This window comes from Triticum aestivum, chromosome 5A (assembly GCF_018294505.1).
Source record: "Triticum aestivum cultivar Chinese Spring chromosome 5A, IWGSC CS RefSeq v2.1, whole genome shotgun sequence".
Classification (NCBI taxonomy): domain Eukaryota; kingdom Viridiplantae; phylum Streptophyta; class Magnoliopsida; order Poales; family Poaceae; genus Triticum; species Triticum aestivum.
The window spans coordinates 263,158,350-263,181,502 of NC_057806.1; the positions used below are offsets into that span (position 1 = coordinate 263,158,350).

Consider the following 23,153-nt stretch of genomic DNA (forward strand, 5'->3'; position numbering starts at 1 on the left):
AAAGTAACATAGGCAAGCTAGTTTTAAGGCTCGCACACCTTAAAGTCTATGCTGAACCACTCAGACTCCTTGAATGCATCAAGTTGAGGTAAGTGACTCTTCCGATCCATTGACTAGACTATTCAGGTATTCCATGGTTCTAAAAGACATATCTACATAGTGGTCTTAAGTATGTGCTTTATTTACACGAAATCATTGGCTCATTATCCTGACATCGATTTCAAGCAAATCGAATGGATAACATTGCAGAATTCTCCTTGAGTGCCTTCTCTATGGCCCTTGGATTGAAGTTTAGCAATTTATCCTAATGTCTAGACTCAAGATGGTTTGGTAGAATCCTATATCCAAAGAATTAAGCTCATTGCATTATCTTTACTTTGAAATTGCAACTTACCAACTTTATGTTGGAGTCATGCAGTTTTACACGCTCATGACAGAACTGCATAATATTATTCTCCTCTATCTTTGATATGTGGATATCTGCCAAGTATTTCCTATCTGCGGTAATTCGGTTGCATACCGATATCACCACCTGACATACATCATTGGCCTCTCAACATATAGTTAAGATCTATGTGAGGAATAATTGTATTTCCGTCAATACATCAAGCCCCTTGAATGGGGAGTTATTCAAGGCCAGTATGTTGATTCAATGAGGAATATTTCCAGGCATTAGGAGGGAATTCAAGTACCATAAAGAATGCCAGGAAATTAGTGGAATGTTCAACACATTTCTACCTCAAATCCACGTACTCAAAGATCTAAACCATGCGTTCAGAAGATTTACAACACATTGCAAATAACCTGCCAGATTCATTTACTGACTATAAATGTGTCACACAATACTACAATCCTACAAAAATACGCTTGAAAGAGTGGAGGTACCAACAAAATCCACTCCACTCCCTGTTCAAAGCAACAAGGGAAGATGTATGGCAAAAGTACATTAGGATTCAGCTTCTCGCAAGTAAGGATATCAAGGCCTGTGAATCAGTAAATGCAAGTCAACTTCACGTTGACAGACACCTAATGGATAGTATACACCCAGTGGATGGGAAACCTCCACCAACCCAGGTCATAGTGCACACAATGACCGAGACATCGGAATACTCGACTCAGTCGCATTGAGAAATCACGAGCAGTCACCATGGGTAAGGATATTTCATTAACTCTATATTGATATATAGATTCTGGAGAAACATATAACTGGAAATCTACAATTGTCGACATACATTTCTCAACTAGATTGCAAAACATTTCACATGATTCAGGTCCAAAAACCATGGCCATGGCAAAGTGTGAACAACACTCGGACTGAACTCAAGCCAAGGGTATAATCTAGGTAGAAATGATCTTGCTCAATAATGGGAAGGTATTCATAAGCAATACCTACACCAGTTTTCTTCTGAAAACAGAATTGAGAACAACAAGGTGGTGAAACAAAGAGCAAGTATTGTAGCACAAGGGTTCACGCAGATACCCAACTATTCTCCAGAGGTGGAATCTCTTTCCGATAACTTATATCATTGGCAGTACAAAATCATCTATCTCTGCAGTTGATAGATGTAGTGATTACATATCCATGTGGATCACTAGATTCAGACATATATGATTGATTTCCGATGGAATCTCAATTCTGAATCGAAATACAAGATGCAACATACATTGTGTAAAACTAGTAAGTCACCATACGACTTATTGTGGTCGGTACATATGGTACAACCGACGTAGTGAGTTCGTTATACAAAAGGATTACTCCTGGAAAGATGATTATCCATGTTTGTATGTCTGCAATGACGATACATGTAATCATCTAATGACGGAGTTTAAATGAAGGACTTGGGTAAACCAAAACACCGCTCGTTACTGCAACTTGAGCACCTTCGTTCATGCATTATGGTATACTATGTTGTCTATATCCAAAATATATTGGAAAATTCATTGTGGACAAATCTTATCCATCCATAACTCTCATGGCAGTTCATTCTCTAGACGTAGAGAAATATCTATTTAGACCAAGAGATGATGGAAATGAGATATTGGGACTCAACGTTCCATAATGCCATTGGATCCACCAAACACAATTAGTTGGTACTCAAGAATATCTCGCGATATCTCCAAGACATCAAACATCTTGTCCTTGTTTTTCAGTTTCACAGAAAGTGTGAACACAGATATCATTGGATACATCGATCAGATCCCCACTATGTCAAATCCTAGACAAGTAGTGTTCCTACTAGGTGTGGTAGCCCTCTCATGAAGAGTCTTCGAAACAGACCTCATGGCTACATTCACCAACCATTATCTCAACGATAATGTTTCTTGTGTTACCTGGATGCAAACAGGTTACATAATAAGCAATATCACTATATTACATATCTTGCAAGTCAAATCATGCGACTGATTTGTTCAGCAGGTCTCTACCAACTTCTATGTTTTGGTATGTGATGGCTTCGAATTTTGCAAGAATCAAAGGGAGTATCTTCCTGAATTGTTCCGGTTCAATGCATCATATTATACTCTTTGTCCCTTCATGAGTTTACTTTACAGATTCTTATAAAGGTTTTTAATGAGATAATATCAACATGAGATCATATGTCATACTTTCTGTTTTCCCCACCGGGGTTTTTGGGAAAGTATATATGACATATTTATTGTCCTCTAAACTCTATGAGTTTTCTCGTATTGAGTTAAAAGAGACAATGGCCATTATATGTTGTGCCATTTTCTCCTTATTTTTCCCACTGGGTTTGAAGAAGTTTTAGCAACATATCAAACACCTATCACCTCATATTTTTCCCACAGGGTTTTTGAAGGAGCTTTTTCAAGATGATGATACTTACACTAATAAGCATGGATTAGGGGAAGTGTTAGGATTTAATTAATCCTATTAATCCCTACTTTTCCTAATTGAGGCGGTTGTCTCATGTCTCTTCAGACGCACCCCTTCGGGGGCTATATATATGTGTAATTCCATCATCAATGAGAACAACGATTCACTTTTACATCTCTATGTTTTGTCTCTCGTTCCTCTCTCTATCTCAATTCTAAACAGTTTCATTAGACAAAGAAAGAAGAAGAATAGGAACGTGCGGAAAACTAATTAGATGGGCCGAGAGCATATACAGGAAGGTCATACGTTGGCACTTGCAGTCCACTCGTTTAGACACGCAACGAAGGAAATTTAATGCGAAGATGAAACAAAAAGTTGAATGTAATGTACTAAATACCAATGATGTGACTGTTTTACACATGGGACCTACTTGATGATGTGGATGGGCTGCATGATGAGAGGACCTACTTGATGATGTGGATGGGCTGCATGATGAGAGGACCTACTTGATGATGTGGATGGGCTGCATGATGAGAGGACCTACTTGATGATGTGGATGGGCTGCATGATGAGAGAATAGGGAGAAATGGGGAGCAACTTCTTAAGAATGATAGATACCAACGTTAACACTTTTTGCAAGGAAAATACCATTGTTATCTACGTATGTTAATGCCGGTGAGCAAATCTATGACCCTTCAATTTCCACAAAGCATAACGCCACACAATTTCTTTCAACTGTGCTAAATTTTTGCTAAATGCCAATTAGTGGGCTACCTAGTGCGTCTATAAATCTTTGTGGAATGCATTTGTTATCCCATGCCGCAATACCGGTGGAATGGGACTTTGATCCACGTCAACTTTCATGTTGACTCCGGTATACAGGCAGTTGTCCCTTGCTCGTAAGACTACCCATAGTGGGGGGTAACTTAGACTTAACATATGGGTGGTCTAATATAGCAAAAGTTGTGCCGCAATTGTTGAGTAGACTTGAGGATGCTGAGGATGGATTCAGTCCAGGGCAGTGAATATACAGACCTGATAGTGGTATGCCTCCTAAAGCCAAACATCGGAAGCATAACGTTTCAACGAGGTACGGCATGGAGCACAAGGGCATCCGTTTTTTCACCAGGAGTTCAAGACCAGGGTTTCTATTCATCAGACAACATTCTAAGCTGTAATTCAGCCATGATACCATAACTTCTCTCATCATGCATAGATAGGTGGTGGAGAAAAGCTGCCAAAAAGATCGATTACATGCTTCCTCCGCTTGTCAACAACCTTCCTGGGCATCAAAATATGCTCCCAATGTGCACAACGGGTGACTTGCAGGATCTTCATTTTCAGCAAAACTCTTGAGCGGCAAAATCATGCTCGTAATTTCAAACATATGTAGTTCACTACTCTATGCGTAGGGTCCTAAAGTGTTGCACTGCCTTACCATTGAGTCCAACATTCAGATGGGCTTGTCAGTGACTTGTTTGTGTCGGTAGGTCCTGACAGGTTGGCACTGCCTTACCAACAACATGATCATCAAAACAGCATAACGTGAGTCCTTGGGGGATTCTGAAATGAGAGAAGTGCATATGACACCCCCCAACTCTAGGCCTAGTCTAATATACACCCCCAACTTCAATACCGTCTAATATACACTCCCCAACTCTCAAAACTGGCCACAATTTAACTCTCCCTTTCCTGTTGACCGGTTTTGACCCAGTTTAACCGGTTTTGACTGAGTGAACAGTAAAAATAAAATTTTAAAAACCATAAATTTTTTTTTTGAAAAATTTCAAAAATGTTCCAAGTTTTTTTCACCACGTGAACAGTAAATTTAAAAAAAATCACCTTTTCAGCATGTTTGGACACCTGAGTAAATTCGAGATGTCCGTAAATTCGATTTTTTTTCCAAAATTTCAGCTTGGTGAACAGTAAAATCGTTTTTTTTTTAAAACCCTTTTTTGCATGGATGGTGTTTGAGCGCGTGGTGATTTTTTTTTGGATTTTTTTCCCGAATACTGTTCACCATGCTGAAAATTTTGAATATTTTTCGAATTTACGAACATCTCAAATTTACTCAGGTATCCAAACATGCTGAAAAGGTGATTTTTTTTTTTGAATTTACTGTTCACACGGTGCAAAAACTTGGAACTTTTTGAATTTTGTCCAAAAAAAAAATTGTTTTTAATTTTTTTTTATTTTTTACTGTTCACTCAATCAAAACCAGTCAACCGGTCAACAGGGAGGGAGAGTTGAATTCTAGCCGGTTTTGAGAGTTGGGGGGTGTATTTTAGACGGTATTGGAGTTGAGGGGTGTATATTAGACTAGGGCTAGAGTTGAGGGGTGTAATATGCACCTCTCTTCTGAAATCGTGTCTTCATTGCCTCCAGCGCATGTAGGGAGCAACTTATTTTATTCCTGACATCTTAAGCATCAGACAGCTATGCTGACTTGCGCTTCACTGCTGGACAAACTGGTGACTACATCCAAATGCAGCAACTGGAAGCATCATGGCCAGGCACAGTTCAATCCACCAACAGGGGCTTCACTGCTATACAATTTGTAGCAGAATCTCTTTTCAACTTCCCTATGGAGAAAGGAAATTATCACGACAGTGACACAGAACAGGGGCTTCCAGACAACCAGAAACTTCTATGGCACAAGTTCACTCTTCCCCCAAAACCACAACAAAACTTAATGCCTGCAAATGAACCCAATCGCCCACACGCCCACATTCAAGACCTTCCAAGTGTTGCTAGGGCACTCTTGACTGATTTAACCATTTCCCATATCTCCAACTGGTATGATAATCCATCTTGATCTCTTTTCAGGGATGTCTAGAAAATATGATGTTTTAGAAGAGCGCATCTCTAGATGTATCAGTTAACTGGCATAGAACCTTCAGCGTCAGAAAGGCAACAGTTATCCCCGTTACCATATTTATTACTGTTTTCTGGCAGTGACGGCTCCTTCACATGAACAAATACATCTTCTGTCATCAGAGGAAAGGACCAACTGAGGATTCAACCTGTAAGGTAAACAACAGCAGTGTTAGACATTTGGTCCCAAACAGAATATCATCTGAAGAGTTGTACATAACAGTAAAAATAATAATTAATAAATAACACAAAATGCACAAAACAGTGAACAGAAACACAAGAACATGAATAGGAGAAAAACAGTACACTCCATGGCAATTTCAAGCTAGAATCAGTTTGTAAGGAGGGCTATATGAGGTGCCGTGGGTTTTTAAGGCAAGCAATGAGTATTTTCTCTACCGCTCCCTGTTTACTTCCTGTCACGGTGCCAACCTCCCGTCACCAATGGTTATAATCTACAATGCCAAACCCTGACTCATAACAGATAAAGTTGTTGAAGATCATAGCCTACAATCTGTACCCTCTTGCAAATCGTACATGTGCCCCACAAGTACAACTGTGGGTGGTATTACAGGAAAAGTTAATACCATTCTCAAGATATGTCTGCATTCCTTCTTATGGTTCATGGAAGTAAAATATAAGGCGAAATTCTCAAACCACAAAGCAAAATAACATTTGCCTAGAGATATGGGAATTTTTTTTCCTTCTGTAGCTCATCAACTAATCTCCCCGCATCTGACATGGAAACAAACGATAACAGTGTGTCTCTAAAACCAATGGGGTGACATTGAACAGAAATAAACCATGAACCTTTAATTGTTTCCTACTGCACTCCTGAAGCAGTAAGCCAGTAACACTTGTTGCTCAATAAAACCCCATGGTTTGCAATATATGGTCTGTACAGTTAAATTGTTCTCGGTTTCTCTCAGAGAGATCCAGCCACATCTCATCCACCAAAGAAGTGCCAACTTCTAAGAAGTCCAAGAACCTCAAGATCAAGATGCATGTGTGTGTATAATCCAGGAGGGGGGTCTAGAATCCTTGACCATGCATGGTCTTATCAGATCCTGCTGGACTGTAGAATGGCAGAAGATGTCTTGAATACAATTCAGATCAGATTGTGACTTCAATTATCCAAATAAGCATGCCTTGTAACAATATTTAAGAAACTACTATTAGTTCGCAGCAGCCAAAATGCTAATAATATGTCCTAAGTCCATAACATGTTAAAGCCACATTCAGATAAGGTTACTGTGGCAATTAATCACCATATCCAGGACTGTCCACCAGAAATTAAATAATGCTCAAGCAGTGTTCATAAAATTGCTAGGCGCTAGATGCAAGGCCAGACCGTCAGGCAGTGGTCGAGCCGATTTTGTCAGAGGTTGAGCTGTGGAAGATGACAGTGCAAAGCTGCTTCGCAGTCTCCTGCTTCATATTATGCCTCCTGATGTAGGGGGTGTGTAGTAAAAGGGAGGGCATGTCTTCTCCCTCTTCTTTTTTTGTAGATTAGAGTAGGCTTATCTTTCTAGCTTCAGTTTTAGCCTTCGTTTTTGCTTTGGTTGTTGTACTTTGTGCCTTACCAGCATGCTTCTTCTAGATTCTAATATACAATGATGACACACATTTAGATGTGTGATTCACAGTAAAAGAGATTGCCTAGTCGCCCTACGCACCACCTAGGCAAGGGGGATGGAGAGGAGACAAAGAGCAAGGAGGGCCTGGGAGGGAGACAAGGAAAGGGAAGGGGAAGTTGAAGGCATCAAACTCAACAGCGACAAGGAGGCTCACCCTCAAGGTCTTCTTGCTTTCCTAGGGTTGCTTCCTCTTTAAATGGTTCAACTCAACCAGGACACTCAGGTGGTCAAAACATCACAATGAGCCTATACCGCCCATCAGACCATCTTCCACACCACTATTTAGCTCAAACTCTTCCCGTGACCTTGTCTTCCTCTAGCCACAGATGTGTCGTGGCCCTTACCTCTGAGCTCCAATGAGGCCTCTACTACACCTCAACACATGTCCATACACGACTGTGCCTACCTCACACAGAACTTGGCTAACTTTTAGAAACACTAGACTCACTATATTACTAACCAGGCTTCTCCAACACATGGCAATACTAACAAGACCCTATAGTAAAACTAATTGGGTTCCCCAGGGCTTATTGAATATCCAAATATAAAAGATAGAAAATTAACATGCTACTAGGTTAATGAAGGTGCACTGTCAAGAATGAATGTTTAATTTAAAATAATATATACAGAGACGCGGCGTAACTTCTGCCGTGGATGAAGAAACTACTTGCCTCATGTTTGGTAAGCCATCACCAGATTGCTTCGGTCATTTGGAAAGCTTCAGAATGATCTCCGCTGTTTGACCCATCCAAGAATGATCTCGACAAGCTAGCAAAGCAGTCATCTCCCACAGAACACAAGATATGGGCTGATGGACTTAAAAATGGTAAAAGGGTAAATCCTTATAAATCCATATAGTCCAAGTGCCAATAAACTTCCCAACCAACTTCTGTTCAAGAGTCAAGTCTGCAATCTGCTTTAAGCGTTCTATGGCATCAAAGATCAAACTACCATCCATCTGATGTCACGAAGAAATAGAGGAATGCTTTCCCCTTCTCACAAACTGGGAAAGGTTTCCAGCACTAAGAGCTCATTCAGTTCACGCACCATACTCTCCAGCCAACTTCAGTAAACAAGTTGACCCACCCCAGATTGATCTCCATAGCGGACTCGCTAAAAAGCGCTCTTGTGAGCACGAGCTCACATGCACCCTTTGTTACAGTAAAATCCAGAAAAAATCATAAAAAAGAAATGATTTTTACAACAAACATTGATGCCTATTCACATGCGTGCAAATTTTTGTGATGGAATGACATTGATGGTCTGGGCAAAAAAACAAAATTGATGCTCCAAAATGCTTTCAAAAACAGTCTTTTTAGAGCATTGATTTTGTTTTTGTTTCCCAGACCTCCACGAATGGCATTCCATCACGAAAATTTGTAAGCATGTGAAAAAATACATCAATGTTTTTTAAATTGTTTAATATTTTTTCGGATTTTACTGTAGCGAAGGATGCGTGTGAGCTCTATGTGTCTGAGCACCCAAAATTACACTCTATACTTGGGATGATTAAGTCTAGCCTGTTGGGGCTAAATAGACCTAATCAGATTACCAGCTTATCTCCTACTCAAATCTGCACTGTGTTTCAAGCATCACATGGAAGAACACGTCAAACTTCTGTCTGCTGCTTTGACACAAAACTCGGGAGTGCTTTCCCCTTATCACGATCTGAGCAACATTTACCGTACAAGGAGCTCAGACACAACTCTTAAGCAAACACCCATTCAAAACCAACACTGCTTTTGAGCATTAAAGTGAAGAATGCATCAAGGTTCCACATGCAAGAACACTGTTATGGACAGCCTCTTGTATCAGAGCCAATGACCGGGAGTTTCACTCCAAGGAGAATCCTCCATGTTAAAATCTGGTAGGAGTTTCACAGACAATGTGCTTCTTCAAATCTTTGGTTCTCTTGGGAGTAGTGTAACCATTGAAATATGTTCCAGGGAGATCGAGGGCTGTGGCCTACATCAAATATGGTTCAGACCATATGCCACACAAGCTTTCAGGAGGTTGCCAGGCCGATGCATCTACAACTGCTTCTCCCAATTGGTATCAAGAAGGTAATCTTTATCTTCTACAACAAGTGCTTTCCTTAGTCAAAAAAACACTGTAGTGTGGTCACTAGTCAGAAAAAACACGGCGGTCCTTTCATGTTCTCCACCTGAGCAAAATCTTTCAAATCTAAGAGCTCATAAAGTTCAGGCACGGTACTCTGAATTACATCCATGATCCACTAGATCAGTCCAATTGTACTAAACTGAACTGCTGATGTCTGGAAGCTGGAGATACCAGTGGGTCTAATACAGAACATGACCAACTTAACAGCTAACACATCAGCCACATAGAGAGCTAACCATGTGGGTAATTGGCAAACAATAGTAATCACGTCCCAGCCTCACTCATACAGCATCAATCCAGGAAAAAAATGGGAGAAGTGGCATGTTGATGCACACGCTACTGGTCTAATTTCACAGAGCAAGAGAGGCCATGTTACACCATCATCAGTGCAGATCCAATATTAGTCCTGTGACTAATGGTAGTCAGAACTTGCTTAAAAGAGCTCCTAGATCAACCTCTTCATGTGCAAGAATTGCCGATGCTAACTTCTAATATCTAACAACTGATAACTGATAAGTCTGTGAATAGCCTCATTCTTCTCTAATATTTTGCAAGAGAACAGAGCCACCTAAGGCTTCATGCACCAGACAGACAATCCAAATATGCTAGAAAGTAACCAGCCTAATACCGCAAAAGCTTAACTAGAACTTACACAAAGGGCCAGAGCAAGAATTTTCTAATCGAGCTCGCACAAGGTCTGGAAGTTTGAATTCCTCATAACGATCAAAATAAGCATCAAGACAAATACAAACTAAAAAACTGATGATGTAAACCAATTCAGATGAGACAGCTTATGCTGTTGAATAACCGTGGAGTTTAACGGCATAACTTACTACCCATAAGAAACGCAATCATTGTCCTAGATAATATATAGACTTTTTTTTTGCGGGGAAGATAATATATAGACTTGTCCACACTGTTATGGTTTATAGAGATTTAAGGAGGTAAAGTTAGTTCTCTTACAACAAATATCACTTACTGATCCCTATCTGCTGATAACAGCATTGGATCCACTACACATTCAAATATGCAGCAGTTGACATGAATCTAGCCAAACATATAATCACTACTTCAGACTTCCATTTTTACAGAAAATCTGCAGCAAACGCCTGAATAATTTGCTAGTTATAAACATTAAAACCACCTTTGCATTAAGTGACTAACATCACCAACATGGTTTAACATGAGAGAAACCTACACTTGGTTATCACCAAGAGTGAACTTGACACACATGTACTACATGCACTATCTGTATCATCTCACATCAAGCTCATTAATTCATTGTGTAACCGCGTGATGGAAGTTTTTTCTGTAAAAACATACATTCAAAGTTTAGCAGTTAGACCCCCACTGCTTCACATTAAATTCAGAACACTTGCTCTATATGTGACACGACTAAGTCACTCTGATTTTCCAAAGTCGAAGCCACGTTAAAATGATTGCTAGTCTAGTCATAGATCCATCTAACAAGGAAACCTGGATATCCTAGTACCATGCATAAATCTGGAGCCAATATGTAAATAGTAACAGGATACTGTCAGGACAAATATTATCAACTAACACAGAAAGTATAATTATTCGAAGCATAAAGAAGTCTGGAGTCTTAACACAAACAAGTAGGTAGATAAGATACTCTAAACCATGTTATATGATAATTAACACCTAGAGGTGATTCTTTCTCCCCGGAATGTAGCAGCTGGGGTCTTAGCGGTACTGGAAACGGTTCTTCTCAAATGTGCCCCACGAAGATTCAGGAGGGTGCGAAGGACCTTTCTCAGAAACTCCCTGATAACAACACAGTACATTTTGAATAATATAGAAAACAAAGAATGAAACTGTCTAAGATTATACTGTTTTAAAAGATCATACCGCATGTATATTGTATTTATCTCCATATTGAGTAGGGAAGGTCGCTTCAGGACTGCCCAGCTTCATCCCATGTGCTCCACCTTAGAGAGCAGATAGACATAGTACCATGAGAGCGAATTTTCTTTGTTCCATGAAATATAAAGTGTTAACAGTGTTAGACCTTTCTGCCTGAGCATTGATAGATGTGGATGACACTAGGAGAGTTGGGACAATTTTCGTTGGTTTATTTCTCACACAATGCCATACCAACCCGAGGGGTTGGGGATACATATTTATAGGCTGCTAGCCAGCCAAGGCATATGCTAAGATGCTGCCAAGATGCCAGTCTAAGATGCTAGTCTAAGATGCTAGTCTAAGATGCTAACTGACAGTCCTTGATGGTCAAGAACAGAACTCTATCCTAACAGCCAGTCCTTGATGGTCCAGGACTTTATCCTCCTAACTGCCACAAGGACCATGTGCTGCAGCCCCACAAGGACCCTAGTACACAGACTTATCCATCATTCTCCCCCTAAGTCTTGTACGTCGTCTTGTGGGAGAGTTGAATCATCCCAATCCTGGAGCAAAGTTCGAGGAACTTGACCCTCCCAAGGGGCTTGGTGAGCAGGTCTGCGAGCTGATCCTTGGTGTTGATGTAGCTCGCCTCGATGCTCCCTTCTTCCACACAGCTGCGGATGAAGTGATACCTCAGTCGGATGTGCTTGCTCCGTTCGTGGAACACGGGGTTCTTTGCCAGGGCCAGGGCGGACTTGCTGTCCACCAGGAGCTGCACCGTTCTGGTGTCTTGAACGAGAAGATCACCAAGCAGTCGAGCAAGCCAGAGCGCCTGAGTGCAGGCGGTGGAGGCCGCTATGTACTCAGCCTCACAGCTGGACAGGGCCACCACCTGCTGCTTGACTGATTGCCAGCTCACGAGACACTTGCCGAGGAAGAGGAGGATCCCGCTCGTGCTCTTGCTGGTGTCGATGTCGCCGGCGTGGTCGCTGTCGCTGTACCCGACGAAGTGTGCCGCCCCAGGACACCTAGGGTAGTGGAGGCCGTGGTCGAGGGTCCCTGCTATGTAGCGGACGATCCTCTTCACTGCCTGCTGGTGTTCCGACGTTGGTCGCTCCATGAACCGACTGACATAGCCGACGGAGAATGCCAAGTCCGGCCGTGTGTGAGTGAGGTAGCGAAGGCTCCCCACAAGGCGTCGGTACTGCGTAGCATCCACTTCCTCCGTCGTGCTGTCGCGGCTCAGTTTCAGCCTCTCCTCCATCGGAGTGAGGGAGCTGGATGGCAGTCGGTGAGCCCAGCTAGCTCAACGATGCGCTTGGCGTAGGCGGACTGTCGAAGCGCGATCCCGGAGTGGTCCTGGTGCACCTCAATCCCTAGATAGAAGGAGAGGAGCCCCAGGTCACTCATCTGGAACGTGGCCTTCATGTCTTCCTTGAACGCCGCCACCTCTGCATCTTTGGTGCCGGTGATCACCAGGTCGTCAACGTAGACGCCCACCAGCAGGGCATTTCCTCCACTCCCCCGTCGGTAGACGGCAGCCTCATGCGGGCTCTGCTCGAAACCCATCTTCTTCAGCGTGGAGTCCAGCTTGGCGTTCCACGCCCTGGGTGCCTGCCGCAGGCCATAGAGAGCCTTGCGCAGGCGGAGCACCTTGCCCTCCTGGCCGGGAATCGTAAACCCGGTGGCTGATGCACGTAGACTTCCTCCTTCAAGTCGCCGTTGAGGAATGCCGACTTAACGTCCATGTGGTGGACACGCCAGCCCTCCTGGGCAGCCAGCGCAAGGAGAAGTCGCACGGACTCCATCCGTGCCACGGGAGCGAAAGCGTCGTCGAAGTCGACTCCTTCCTGCTGCAAGAAGCCTCGGGCCACCAAGCGAGCCTTGTGCTTGATGATGGCGCCGGCTCCATCCCTCTTCAGCTTGAACACCCACTTAAGGGTGATTGCGCGGTGACCTCGAGGGAGATCAGCGAGCTCCCAGGTGCGGTTTTGCTCGACCGCATCCATCTCCAACTGCATCGCGGCGCGCCATGCCGCGTCTCTCTCGGCCTCTGCAAAGGACCGTGGTTCGCCGTCTTCACACACGAGCTGTAGCTGCGCCTCCAGGTCACGTGGCACCAGTCCCGGCACCGGCTGGTCGCCGAGCAGATTATCCATCGTACGGTACCGCAGCGGTTCGCCGTCATACCACGCGTCGACACGCTCCTCGTCGTGAGTGAGCGGGGAAGCGAACTTCATCGGGTTGTGCTCTGCGTGAGCTGGTGCTGATGAAGACGAGCCCGGAGTGGCGACCGCCGGGGCTGGAGTATGCGGCGTCGCCGGTTGTGGTGTCGTCGGTGTAGCAGGCGCCGGAGTCGATGTAGTTTGGGGGCCGGGGTAGACGTGCCCGGTGAAGAGGAGCTGCTTGCTCCCCCAGCTTCCTTGAAGTGGGCGTACTCGACAATGAAGTCGTCATACGTCGGCGTCGAGCCGTCGTCCACCGCCTTGTCCCATTGCCACCCTCGCCCTTCGTTGAACACGACGTCTCGCGCTGTGCGCACACGTTGTGTCTTTGGGTCGAGGATGCGGTAGGCCTTTGAGCCCTCCGCGTAGCCGATGAAGACTCCCGGAGTGCTCCTGTCGTCGAGCTTGCCGATGTGGCCGAGCTCCTTGGCGAACGCAAGGCAGCCAAAGACCCGCAAATGAGAGACCGCCGGCTTCCGCCCATGCCAGGCCTCGTACGGAGTTCTGCCGTCGAGTGCCTTAGTAGGAGAGCGGTTGAGGATGTAGACGGCCGTTAGCACCGCCTCTCCCCAGAAGACAGCCGGCATCCCTCTCTGCTTGAGGAGAGCCCGAGCCATCCCCACAACCGTCTGGTTGCGCCGCTCGACGACGCCGTTTTGCTGCGGGCTGTACGGCGCGGAGTAGTGGCGCTGGATGCCCTCATCGGCGCAGTACGACGCGAATTCAGCCGCCGTTGTCAGTGCGCAACACGCGCAATTTGCGGCCGCTCTCCGCCTCCACACCAACCTGCGCGCGCCTGATGGCGTCCGCCGCTTCTCCCTTACTGCCGAGGATCATCACCCACATGTAGCGGGAGAGATCGTCGACGAGCAGCAGGAAGTAGCGTCGACCTCCTGGTGTGGCTGGCGTCACCGGGCCGCACAGGTCTCCGTGCACGAGCTCCAGCTTCTCCTTAGCCCGAAAACTCGCCTGTTGGGGAAAGGGGAGTCGTCTCTGCTTTGTCAGTACGCAGATGTCGCAGAACTGCTCCACATGGTCGAGGCATGGCAGGCCTCGCACCATCTCCTTGGCACTTAGACGCTTCAGGGCCTCAAAGTGAAGGTGCCCAAAGCGCTCATGCCACTGCCACGCCTCGTCGTCTCGACGGACAGCGAGACAGACCGGTTGTGCCACCTGCACATCAAGGACGTAGAGTCGATTTTCACCTCTGGGCACCTTGGCGAGAAGGCGACGCTGGCGATCCCAGATGCGTAGGACCCCATGCTCAATCAGCACGCGTGAGCCGTTCTCATCCAGCTGTCCCAAGCTGATGATGGAATTCCTTAGCGCGGGGATGTAGTAGACACCGGTGAGCAGCCGGTGCTCTCCCATCTTGGTGGTGAAGATGACGGAGCCGACGCCCTTTATCTCCACAGCGGAGGCATCCCCGAACTTGACGGAGCCTCGCGCATCGGAGTCGAGCTCGGCGAAGAATTCCCTTCGACCGGTCATGTGGTGGGTGGCGCCGGTGTCGAGGCACCACCCCGTAGCCTTGTCCTTCCCGGAGCCATCGCCGAGAAGAGCGTGTGCTTTTGGCTCATCGAGGTGGATGAAAGCCTTTGCGACTGGAGTCGCCGAGGGTAGCTCAATGCTTGCATGCGCCATGAACAGAGCCGTCTCCTCCTCCTTCGCCTGTGCGACGTGAGCCTGGCCTTGTCGTGGTTGCCGACACTCATTGGCCCAATGGCCAAACCGGCCACAGTTGTGGCAACTGTTGTCTTGTGCCGGCTTGGGCTTGCCAGCGGCGCCGTCCTTGGCGCCTCCGCGGGCGTCACCTTCGGCACGTCCTTGTGCCCTGCCCGGGGGGCCTCTTCGCGCCTTACGCTGCTTGCCACGCTTGCGGCCGCCCGTCGAGGAGGAAGGCTCCCCCTTCTTCCTGTCACCAAGGCTGGGATCCCACTGCTCCCGAGTTAGGAGCAGCTTCCGCCGGTGGTGACGGGCCCCGAGGGGGGCTGTGGCTCGTCGGTGTCGACGACCTTGAGTCGACCTATCGCCTCCTCGATCGTCATCGTGGAGAGGTCCAGCAACGACTCGATCGAGCGAGCCATCTGCTTGTACTTCTCGGGAATGCACCGAAAAAGCTTCTCGACAGCTCTCTCCTCGGTGTAGGTGGCATCGCCAAACTTCACCATCTTCTGCAGCAGAGTGTTGAGACGGAGAGCAAAGTCATCAACGTCCTCACCTGGCTTGAAGCCCAGGTTCTCCCACTCCTTACGAAGTGCCTGCAGGGTGGACTTGCGAGCACGGTCGCTGCCGATGCGTGCTGCGGCGATGGCGTCCCAAGCCTCCTTGGCAGTCCGCTTGTTGGAAAGCGAGAACTGCATCTCGGGCGGGACTGCGGCGATGAGGGCGTCCAGTGCCCGTCGATCCTCTAGGTGGTCGACGTTGCTGTCCTGGACTGCCTCCCACATGCGCCGCACCTGGAGCCTGACCTTCATGATCCCGGCCCACTCGACGTAGTTGGTTTTAGTGAGGGTAGGCCACCCAACACTGGAACCAACATCCCTGACCACAGTCCGGACCTCGTAGAGGCCGCGGTCCTGGTCGTTGCAGCCGCCGTCGCGGTGCGCGCCTCCACCTGGAGCGCGGGCGTGCTCGGCTGCCCACTGCGCCGTCCGCTCCTGCGCCACTTTGGCGCGATCTGCGTCGGCGCCGTCGTCCGCAGGCGCGGAGCTGCTGGAGCTGCCGGGGCTGCCGCGGAGTGCCTTGGCATCCGCCGTAGCCTCACGGGCTGCTTCTGCTGCTGCTGCTGCTTCTACCTCCGCCCTGGCTGCTTCTACCTCCGCTCTGGCTGCTGCCAGCTCCGCTGCAGCCAGCCTCGACACTCTTGCCGCCGCAGCAGCCGCTGCTACAGCCGCTCGCTCACGCTCCTCTGCCACGGCGCGCTCGGCCTCTTGCCGGCGCCGCATGCTCGAGGTAGCCGTGTGCTGAGAGCGACCTGCAGACATGGCTCGCTGCAGGGGGGCTGTTGCGTGAAGAGGAGGCTGATGAAGACGAGCTGCTGCTCGACAGTCCGGAGGGAGGAAGGTAACCAGAGGCAGACGGAGCAACTGCTGCTACCAACTTGGGCTGCTCACAGGAAATGCTCAGGGTGCAGGTTAACGAGGCTCTGATACCACTTGTTAGACCTTTCAGCCTGAGCGTTGATAGATGTGGATGACACTAGGAGAGTTGGGACAATTTTCGTTGGTTTATTTCTCACACAATGCCATACCAACCCGAGGGGTTGGGGATACATATTTATAGGCTGCTAGCCAGCCAAGGCATATGCTAAGATGCTGCCAAGATGCCAGTCTAAGATGCTAGTCTAAGATGCTAGTCTAAGATGCTAACTGACAGTCCTTGATGGTCAAGAACAGAACTCTATCCTAACAGCTAGTCCTTGATGGTCCAGGACTTTATCCTCCTAACTGCCACAAGGACCATGTGCTGCAGCCCCACAAGGACCCTAGTACACAGACTTATCCATCAAACAGCAATGCATCCAATGATGATATATTCAGGTAGTCTAGCCTAAGAGAAAATCACCATCTAGGATAACTCTGTTATGCTTATGTTTTGAAGATGATGTATGCTCTCATTGTTGACAAAGAACACTCCTGGTTTTGCTTTGTGGGTGGTATGGTATTAGAATTTTTTATTTTTTATTGGTCCATTATCTTTTACTAGTGAAGGGGAGTATGCCGTCGTAATGGTTCAACCTCCCCTCCCGCGCTCCCCGTACAGTAAAAATTTCAGCCCACGCGTGCATATTAGCACAATACGAGCAAGAAAACCCGTAAAACCATCGCACGCACGACTAGGGGAAAAGGAAACTGCCGCAATCCATGCATAGACGACACACACACACACACACCTCATCGCCACCCAACCCTCGCTACAGATCCCGTCTCTCTCCCGGGAAAAGTTATTGCCGCCCCTACGACCGTAGGTTTTAGGTATCCCACCATCGCATTTGCCCTTTCGCCCCTCTGGTCGCAATCTCTATCACCAGTCAGATACCCACGGTGACCATCATGGCCTGATGCCCTTTCGGAACCCATCTGTTGGCGACGCTGACCCATCTTCTGGTGCTGGATGCGGCGGCCATGGCGAAGGAGAAGAATTCACCGTACACCAACACCACCGACGACCTGCAGGGGACCCATTGACCGCTGTCGTGGCCTTCAGGTCGGCCACGGAGAAGTCCTCGCAAGGCAGCGGGTCCAAGTGGATGCACAGCGTTGCGGCGAGCGCCATCGTGAGCAACATCACTTCAATCATCATGAAGTGAACCAATGGGATCGAGCGGAAGTATGCGGGGAACAAGACACAAGTACTCGTGCTCTCCACTTTATAAGGATGGGTTGATTTTGGCGGTGGACAGTGGTAATGCGGGGAAGCTTCCAGTTTGGAGCTTGTTGGCGATTCTCTAGTAGCCTTGCTGGTTCTGAATCCAAAGTGCACAATGGTCCCAAAGAGTTTGACTCTTTGAATCAGAGGAAAACAAGGCTGGTTGCATGTGGTAATATTTTCTTAACCCATGAGAAAAAGCAAGGATTTCACATACGATGTACGCTTGACCTCTCCATATTGGAGATTTCTACCGCGTTGTTTGTCACTGCAATTTGATTTTTCTTTCTTCCGTAGCAACGCATTGTACTTACATCTATAGAAGAACACTCGGATATATATTGCTGCAGCCTACAGGTTAAACTATGATGGTGAAAAAAGATTAGCTACATCAAATAAAGAGCTCCTTAACACTCAAACCAAATGGCTGCCCTGGACTATCTTGTTTCTGTCTTACGTGATGTTTTTATTTCCTGTACTAATGGAAACATGACTAAAGTTGTTGAAGGACACCGATGCATGTCTATTTCTGACCTTCATAATATGAACTAATGAATATCCTTTCTTATTGCTACCATGTGTGTTAGGACCATAGTTGTCAGTCTCCTCTCCACCACCGCCACTTCCTTCATTTTCATTTTGCCTTTTGGCTGTTGCACACCGCTGCCAAGGCTACCAATCCGTTGCCTTTCCATGGCAAGTTCCTTTGCTCCTTCGCCTCGTCAATTCGTTACACATCTCTGTATCCTCCAATGGCGGACATGGTGATGAAGAACTGCAGCAATGATGGAAGACCGATGATGGGGGGTTTGCGGAGGTACGAGTCCGACGATGTTCTCTGTATTCATCTATTATTTCTCGACATTTCCCTCAGTTCACACTCTCTGCCTCTCTCCCCACTGGGGTCACCCAGTGGCGTCCGAGATCGCGTCCCGGCCACCGATCCACGTTGACCCCAGAGTAGATCCCAACCTTTGATTTGGGTCGACAACCCTGGGTCGTAGAACACAGCACCGACCCGCGATCCGGAATACTAAGATTAGGACATACATGGTTAGCTGGGTGGAACGTGAGAAGAAAATAAATATGTGTGCGCACACGCAGGGCTATAGTGTATAGCTCTCATGTGGATGTATATGTTTGTTTTGAAGAATCACTACTATAGTGAGCAAGAATGAACCCAGCAAAATAAACACCTGAGGTTAAAATGAAAAGTTTACATGTTGCAATAGGTTAATGGGCTTCCACTTAACCATACAGTTTGATACGAACAAACTTATTTGGTCAGCAAGAAAAAAAATAGTTCTGTCCATGTGGTTATTTCTATTTTTGATTTGGGTATACTTTTTGCTGCTAGATAGCAAAGAAAAACAGACAGTGGAATGAGCTGTTGCTGATGTTGACGCAGAGCTGGGACAACTTTTAGGATCAAAGTGGGAGAAAGAAAGGGAGGTATAGAGCCACTGGATAGATTTGGTGGCTGAATTTCATGGTAAGAAAGAATCAGTGCTTGTTCTGTTCTCATGGTGAAAATCACTTCACTTAATACAATCAGAATGTTATGTCAGATTATATACGGATGACAAACATGAATATAGAATCAGTTCTTATGGTGTTTCCTTGATTTAAGTCAAGGCACTCCATCACCCATGTTGGATGTGTTATGCCCAATTTTGTTATTCAGTATTTGACATGCTTGATACTCCATTTCTTTTGATAGTATGAAGTTACACCGGACAATTATGTATATATATCTCGTGTGGCGAAGTGGAATTTCCATGTTTTTGGAACACTATCTAAATTATTTCTATACACATGAATTTTCACATGCATCGTGTTGCGTTCTGCAAGGAAAGAGACACAAGTGGCATGAGGTGATCTTCGAGTGGAAGCAAGTGTAAGGTGATATTGTTGCAACGGTCATAAGCCACATACAACGCACACATCATGAATTACAATGATATTTTAACTAATGTAACTTCATCTCAGTTTATTATTCCGTGGCCACGCACGGGCACTAAAGTAGTACAAAGTAAACGTTGAGGTAGGAAACTGCGAAAAGATCAGGCTGTAGCCAGATTAAATCTCGTTGATTCATTCGTGAGGCTGATATGTAACATGTTGTCTTCTTAATAGTGTATAGGGGGGCACTTCTCATTATTTTTTTAAAGCATGTAAGCGAGCTACAGGATAACTGATAATATTCTGGTAACAGAAAATAACATGATTTCCATCCATACCAGCAGTAAAGAGAAAACATCCACACATGCATTTTGGACGCATACTGAGTACAAAATTCAGCATGGTTTTAACTCCTTTTAAAATTTGCATACCCAGAAAGACTGGCAAACTCGAGAAGGGCCCAGCATATGAACTGAAGACCCTCCACGTATACTATCTAAAAGCATATATTTTGTGTATGTAGTTATAATGTAAATATCACCTTGTCAGATATAAGAAGACAATTTCTATTAAAAATGAAAATGCGGGAGATCCTGCTCAAAAAAATTACCAATCATAAATCAAGACATTTCAACGCAAAATTCTCTATATATTGGGAGCCATGTCATTGTAGGGTAGTAATCGGTGGGCACAAGAAACTGCCACGTAGGGTTAGACCCTGGACAATGGGATAGGCAGTGGCTTTAATGAGCCTAAGATGGCTACAATTTTCCTAGCCTTGCTCATAGAGTTAGGCCTTTGAATTTAAATATGAGTGTCAGAGTGTGTGCCTAAATTACGAAGTAGTGAAAGTGCGAATTAAGAAAGCATTAAAGTAGAAGACATTAGACAAGGTATATCATATCTCTTGTATTGCAATCTATCCCTAGTTGTAAGAGCATCTCCAACAGCTCACCAAAAAAAACCCACCCTATAATCACCTATTGGGGCTCCCCAATAACACTTTTCTGGTTATCGGGGATGAACGCTCCAGCAGATCCCCAACAAAACTTCCTCAATAACCAATCTGACATACGGGGCCCACTTGCTAACCGGTAAAGTGACGGTGTGGCTGTGCTCCGGCGGCTATGGCGGCGGTCTGACGATAGTCCAGTGGGCGGCAGTCGACCGGCGACGACAGCGGCTGTCCAGTGGCTGTCCAGCGGCGGGGCGGCTGTTCGGAGATGGTCCGTCAGCAGCGTCGGCAGTCTGCGCCGTGGCAGCTGAGCGGCGGCGGCAGTGGTCCGGTGGCCATTTAGCGGAGCGCTGACATCGCAGTATAGGGGATAATATCGGGAGAGGGCCAACTCGCCCTCCATTTAGGGAAAGATGGGTTGTTTTATTAGTAATCACCAATAATTTATTGGGGAAAGGGAAGCTGTTGGAGCAGAGTTTTTGGCTCAACTCCCCCAATACCAGGAAATTATTGGGGAATGGGGAGCTGTTGGAGATGCTCTAAGCAGGCAATCTACCAAGGCAAGGAAGAAAACAGGATGGCCTTTTGCCCTCCCCCCGTCTCATGTGCAACAGTAGCACACTAGCGGCATCTCTGTCATCCCGAATTTCCTACGGCACCGATCACGCAAGCAGAGAACCCCCCCCCCTCCCCCAAGGCAGCCAACTATTTGCAATGTGGCAATCCAGAAGTTCACACTGGCACGCATAATATGTTCAGTAGTAGCATCAATCCGTTTCCAATATTAATTGACAACTAGCATCTCCAAACAAATTAAGTAATTGGCTGATGTCCTCTTTCTTAGAAACCCATGCAAAGTGCTGGCAGATAGCAGATTCCTAACTCAGGATTGCTGATAATACAGAACCCTACCATATGCGCATGTACAACTTCAAATCCAGAAAAAATATGACAGTGAAAAAGGAAAATATGTAGAATGGATAACTGAAATTTACAAACACTGTAGATGATCCCAATAACATACCTGTGCCCCATGGTCTGCCATCAAAATTAGCTAATTCGGCCCGCATTTGTTGAATTTCTTGTGCCATCGAAATCATACTCTTCTCCATTGCTTTCCTTTGTTCCACCAACTCGAAATTCCCCTTCTGCTCCAATTCACATGCATTCCTGCAAACAATACAACTATAGAAACCAATGATACTCGAAGTTTCCAGTCCCCAAACAATTTACTGGGATAACTGAGAGTCAGGTCCAGCAAAAGAGATGGTGTGTGTACCTTGCATGGGTAAGTTCCAGTTGAAGGCCCTCAATCTCTGCTTTCAGCATAGGTAACTGTTGTTTATCAGATCTCTCCCTACTCAGCTCCTGCATGAGTGATGCAGCCTTTGCAGAGAGTTCTTTCCTAACAGCAAGGAGCTTCTCGATTTCACCACGAAGATGCACAACCTCATCTCTCAAAGGCTCATTTGATCTAAGTTCAGCTTCAAGCTTCCTTCTCTTGTCAACGAGCTCGCTGATATAAGCTTCCTTCTTGGCATTAATCTCTGCGATGATCATGTTAAGGTGACGGACCTCCTCCTTTCCGGCTTGCAACTCCCTGTGCAACTCCATCCGTTCCTCAGCTAGAGCATGACGATCAGCCATAAGCCTGCGGAAATCAATCTCGTGCAACTGAATTTCTTCCTCTAGGACATCCAGGTGAGAGCGAGGAGCCACCCTCATGAGCGGCCTTTCGTGAATCTCAGGGTAGGCTCTACGATCCTCAATCACACGAACTGCAGGATAGGCTCTGCGATCTTCGACTACACGGATCTCGTGATGGCCCCTACGATCATCAACCACTCGGATACCAGGATGATGACCCCTGCGATCCTCAGCCACACGGGCGTCAACATAGCCCCTTCCATCTTCGACAAAACGGCGCGGCAGGCGATCTCTTCCTGACATGATGATTCTAGGTAACCTGGTGGCCTGAAAGCAGCATAAGAAATGAACATCGAACCAATGTAAATCCACCTCTGTTACCAAACCAAAAGCGGATCTACATGGAAATTTGTGGAGAATAGTTAGCTTGGGATTAAGTAATCGCTTGATGATCCAAAAGCTCCTACCTTCAGAAACCAATGTCCAAGGTTTCGGACGGGGTGAATACGGCAGGGACGTGACGAGGTGGAATGGGAACGGCGATGGTGGCGGCGACGCGCGTGAGAGGTGGGTTAGGGTTTGGGCCGTGAGGCGTCGGCGACGACGCTCGGCAGCAGCTGGCGTAGCGCGGTAGACTAGAGAAGATTTTTAATGAGCCGGGATTGGGGCTCTGGTAGGTCAGAGCAACAGATTGGTTCGGTCATGGGACCTTACTCCTTAGAGCA

General features: G+C 46.4%; 1 protein-coding gene across 8 annotated transcripts; it reads right to left on the reverse strand.

Moving 5' to 3' along the window:
• Positions 1-5,328: 5,328 nt before the first annotated feature.
• Positions 5,329-23,153, reverse strand: LOC123102924 (protein FLX-like 3). 8 transcript variants are annotated; one of them, XR_006449480.1, is made up of 6 exons: positions 22,896-23,153; positions 22,061-22,755; positions 21,806-21,951; positions 11,335-11,455; positions 11,128-11,250; positions 5,329-5,856 (listed from the first exon to the last, which is right to left on the reverse strand). XR_006449480.1 is itself a non-coding variant. In XM_044524392.1 (6 exons), exons 2-5 carry the CDS (start codon positions 22,729-22,731, stop codon positions 11,170-11,172), a joined length of 993 nt encoding a protein of 330 aa, XP_044380327.1. In that variant the 5' UTR covers positions 22,732-22,755; positions 22,896-23,153; the 3' UTR covers positions 5,329-5,856; positions 11,128-11,169. The 8 variants fall into 8 exon arrangements, 6 of the variants coding, with proteins under 6 accessions (XP_044380327.1, XP_044380330.1, XP_044380331.1 ...); XR_006449479.1 differs by having other exon boundaries at positions 21,806-21,966; XM_044524392.1 differs by having other exon boundaries at positions 11,335-11,414; positions 21,806-21,966.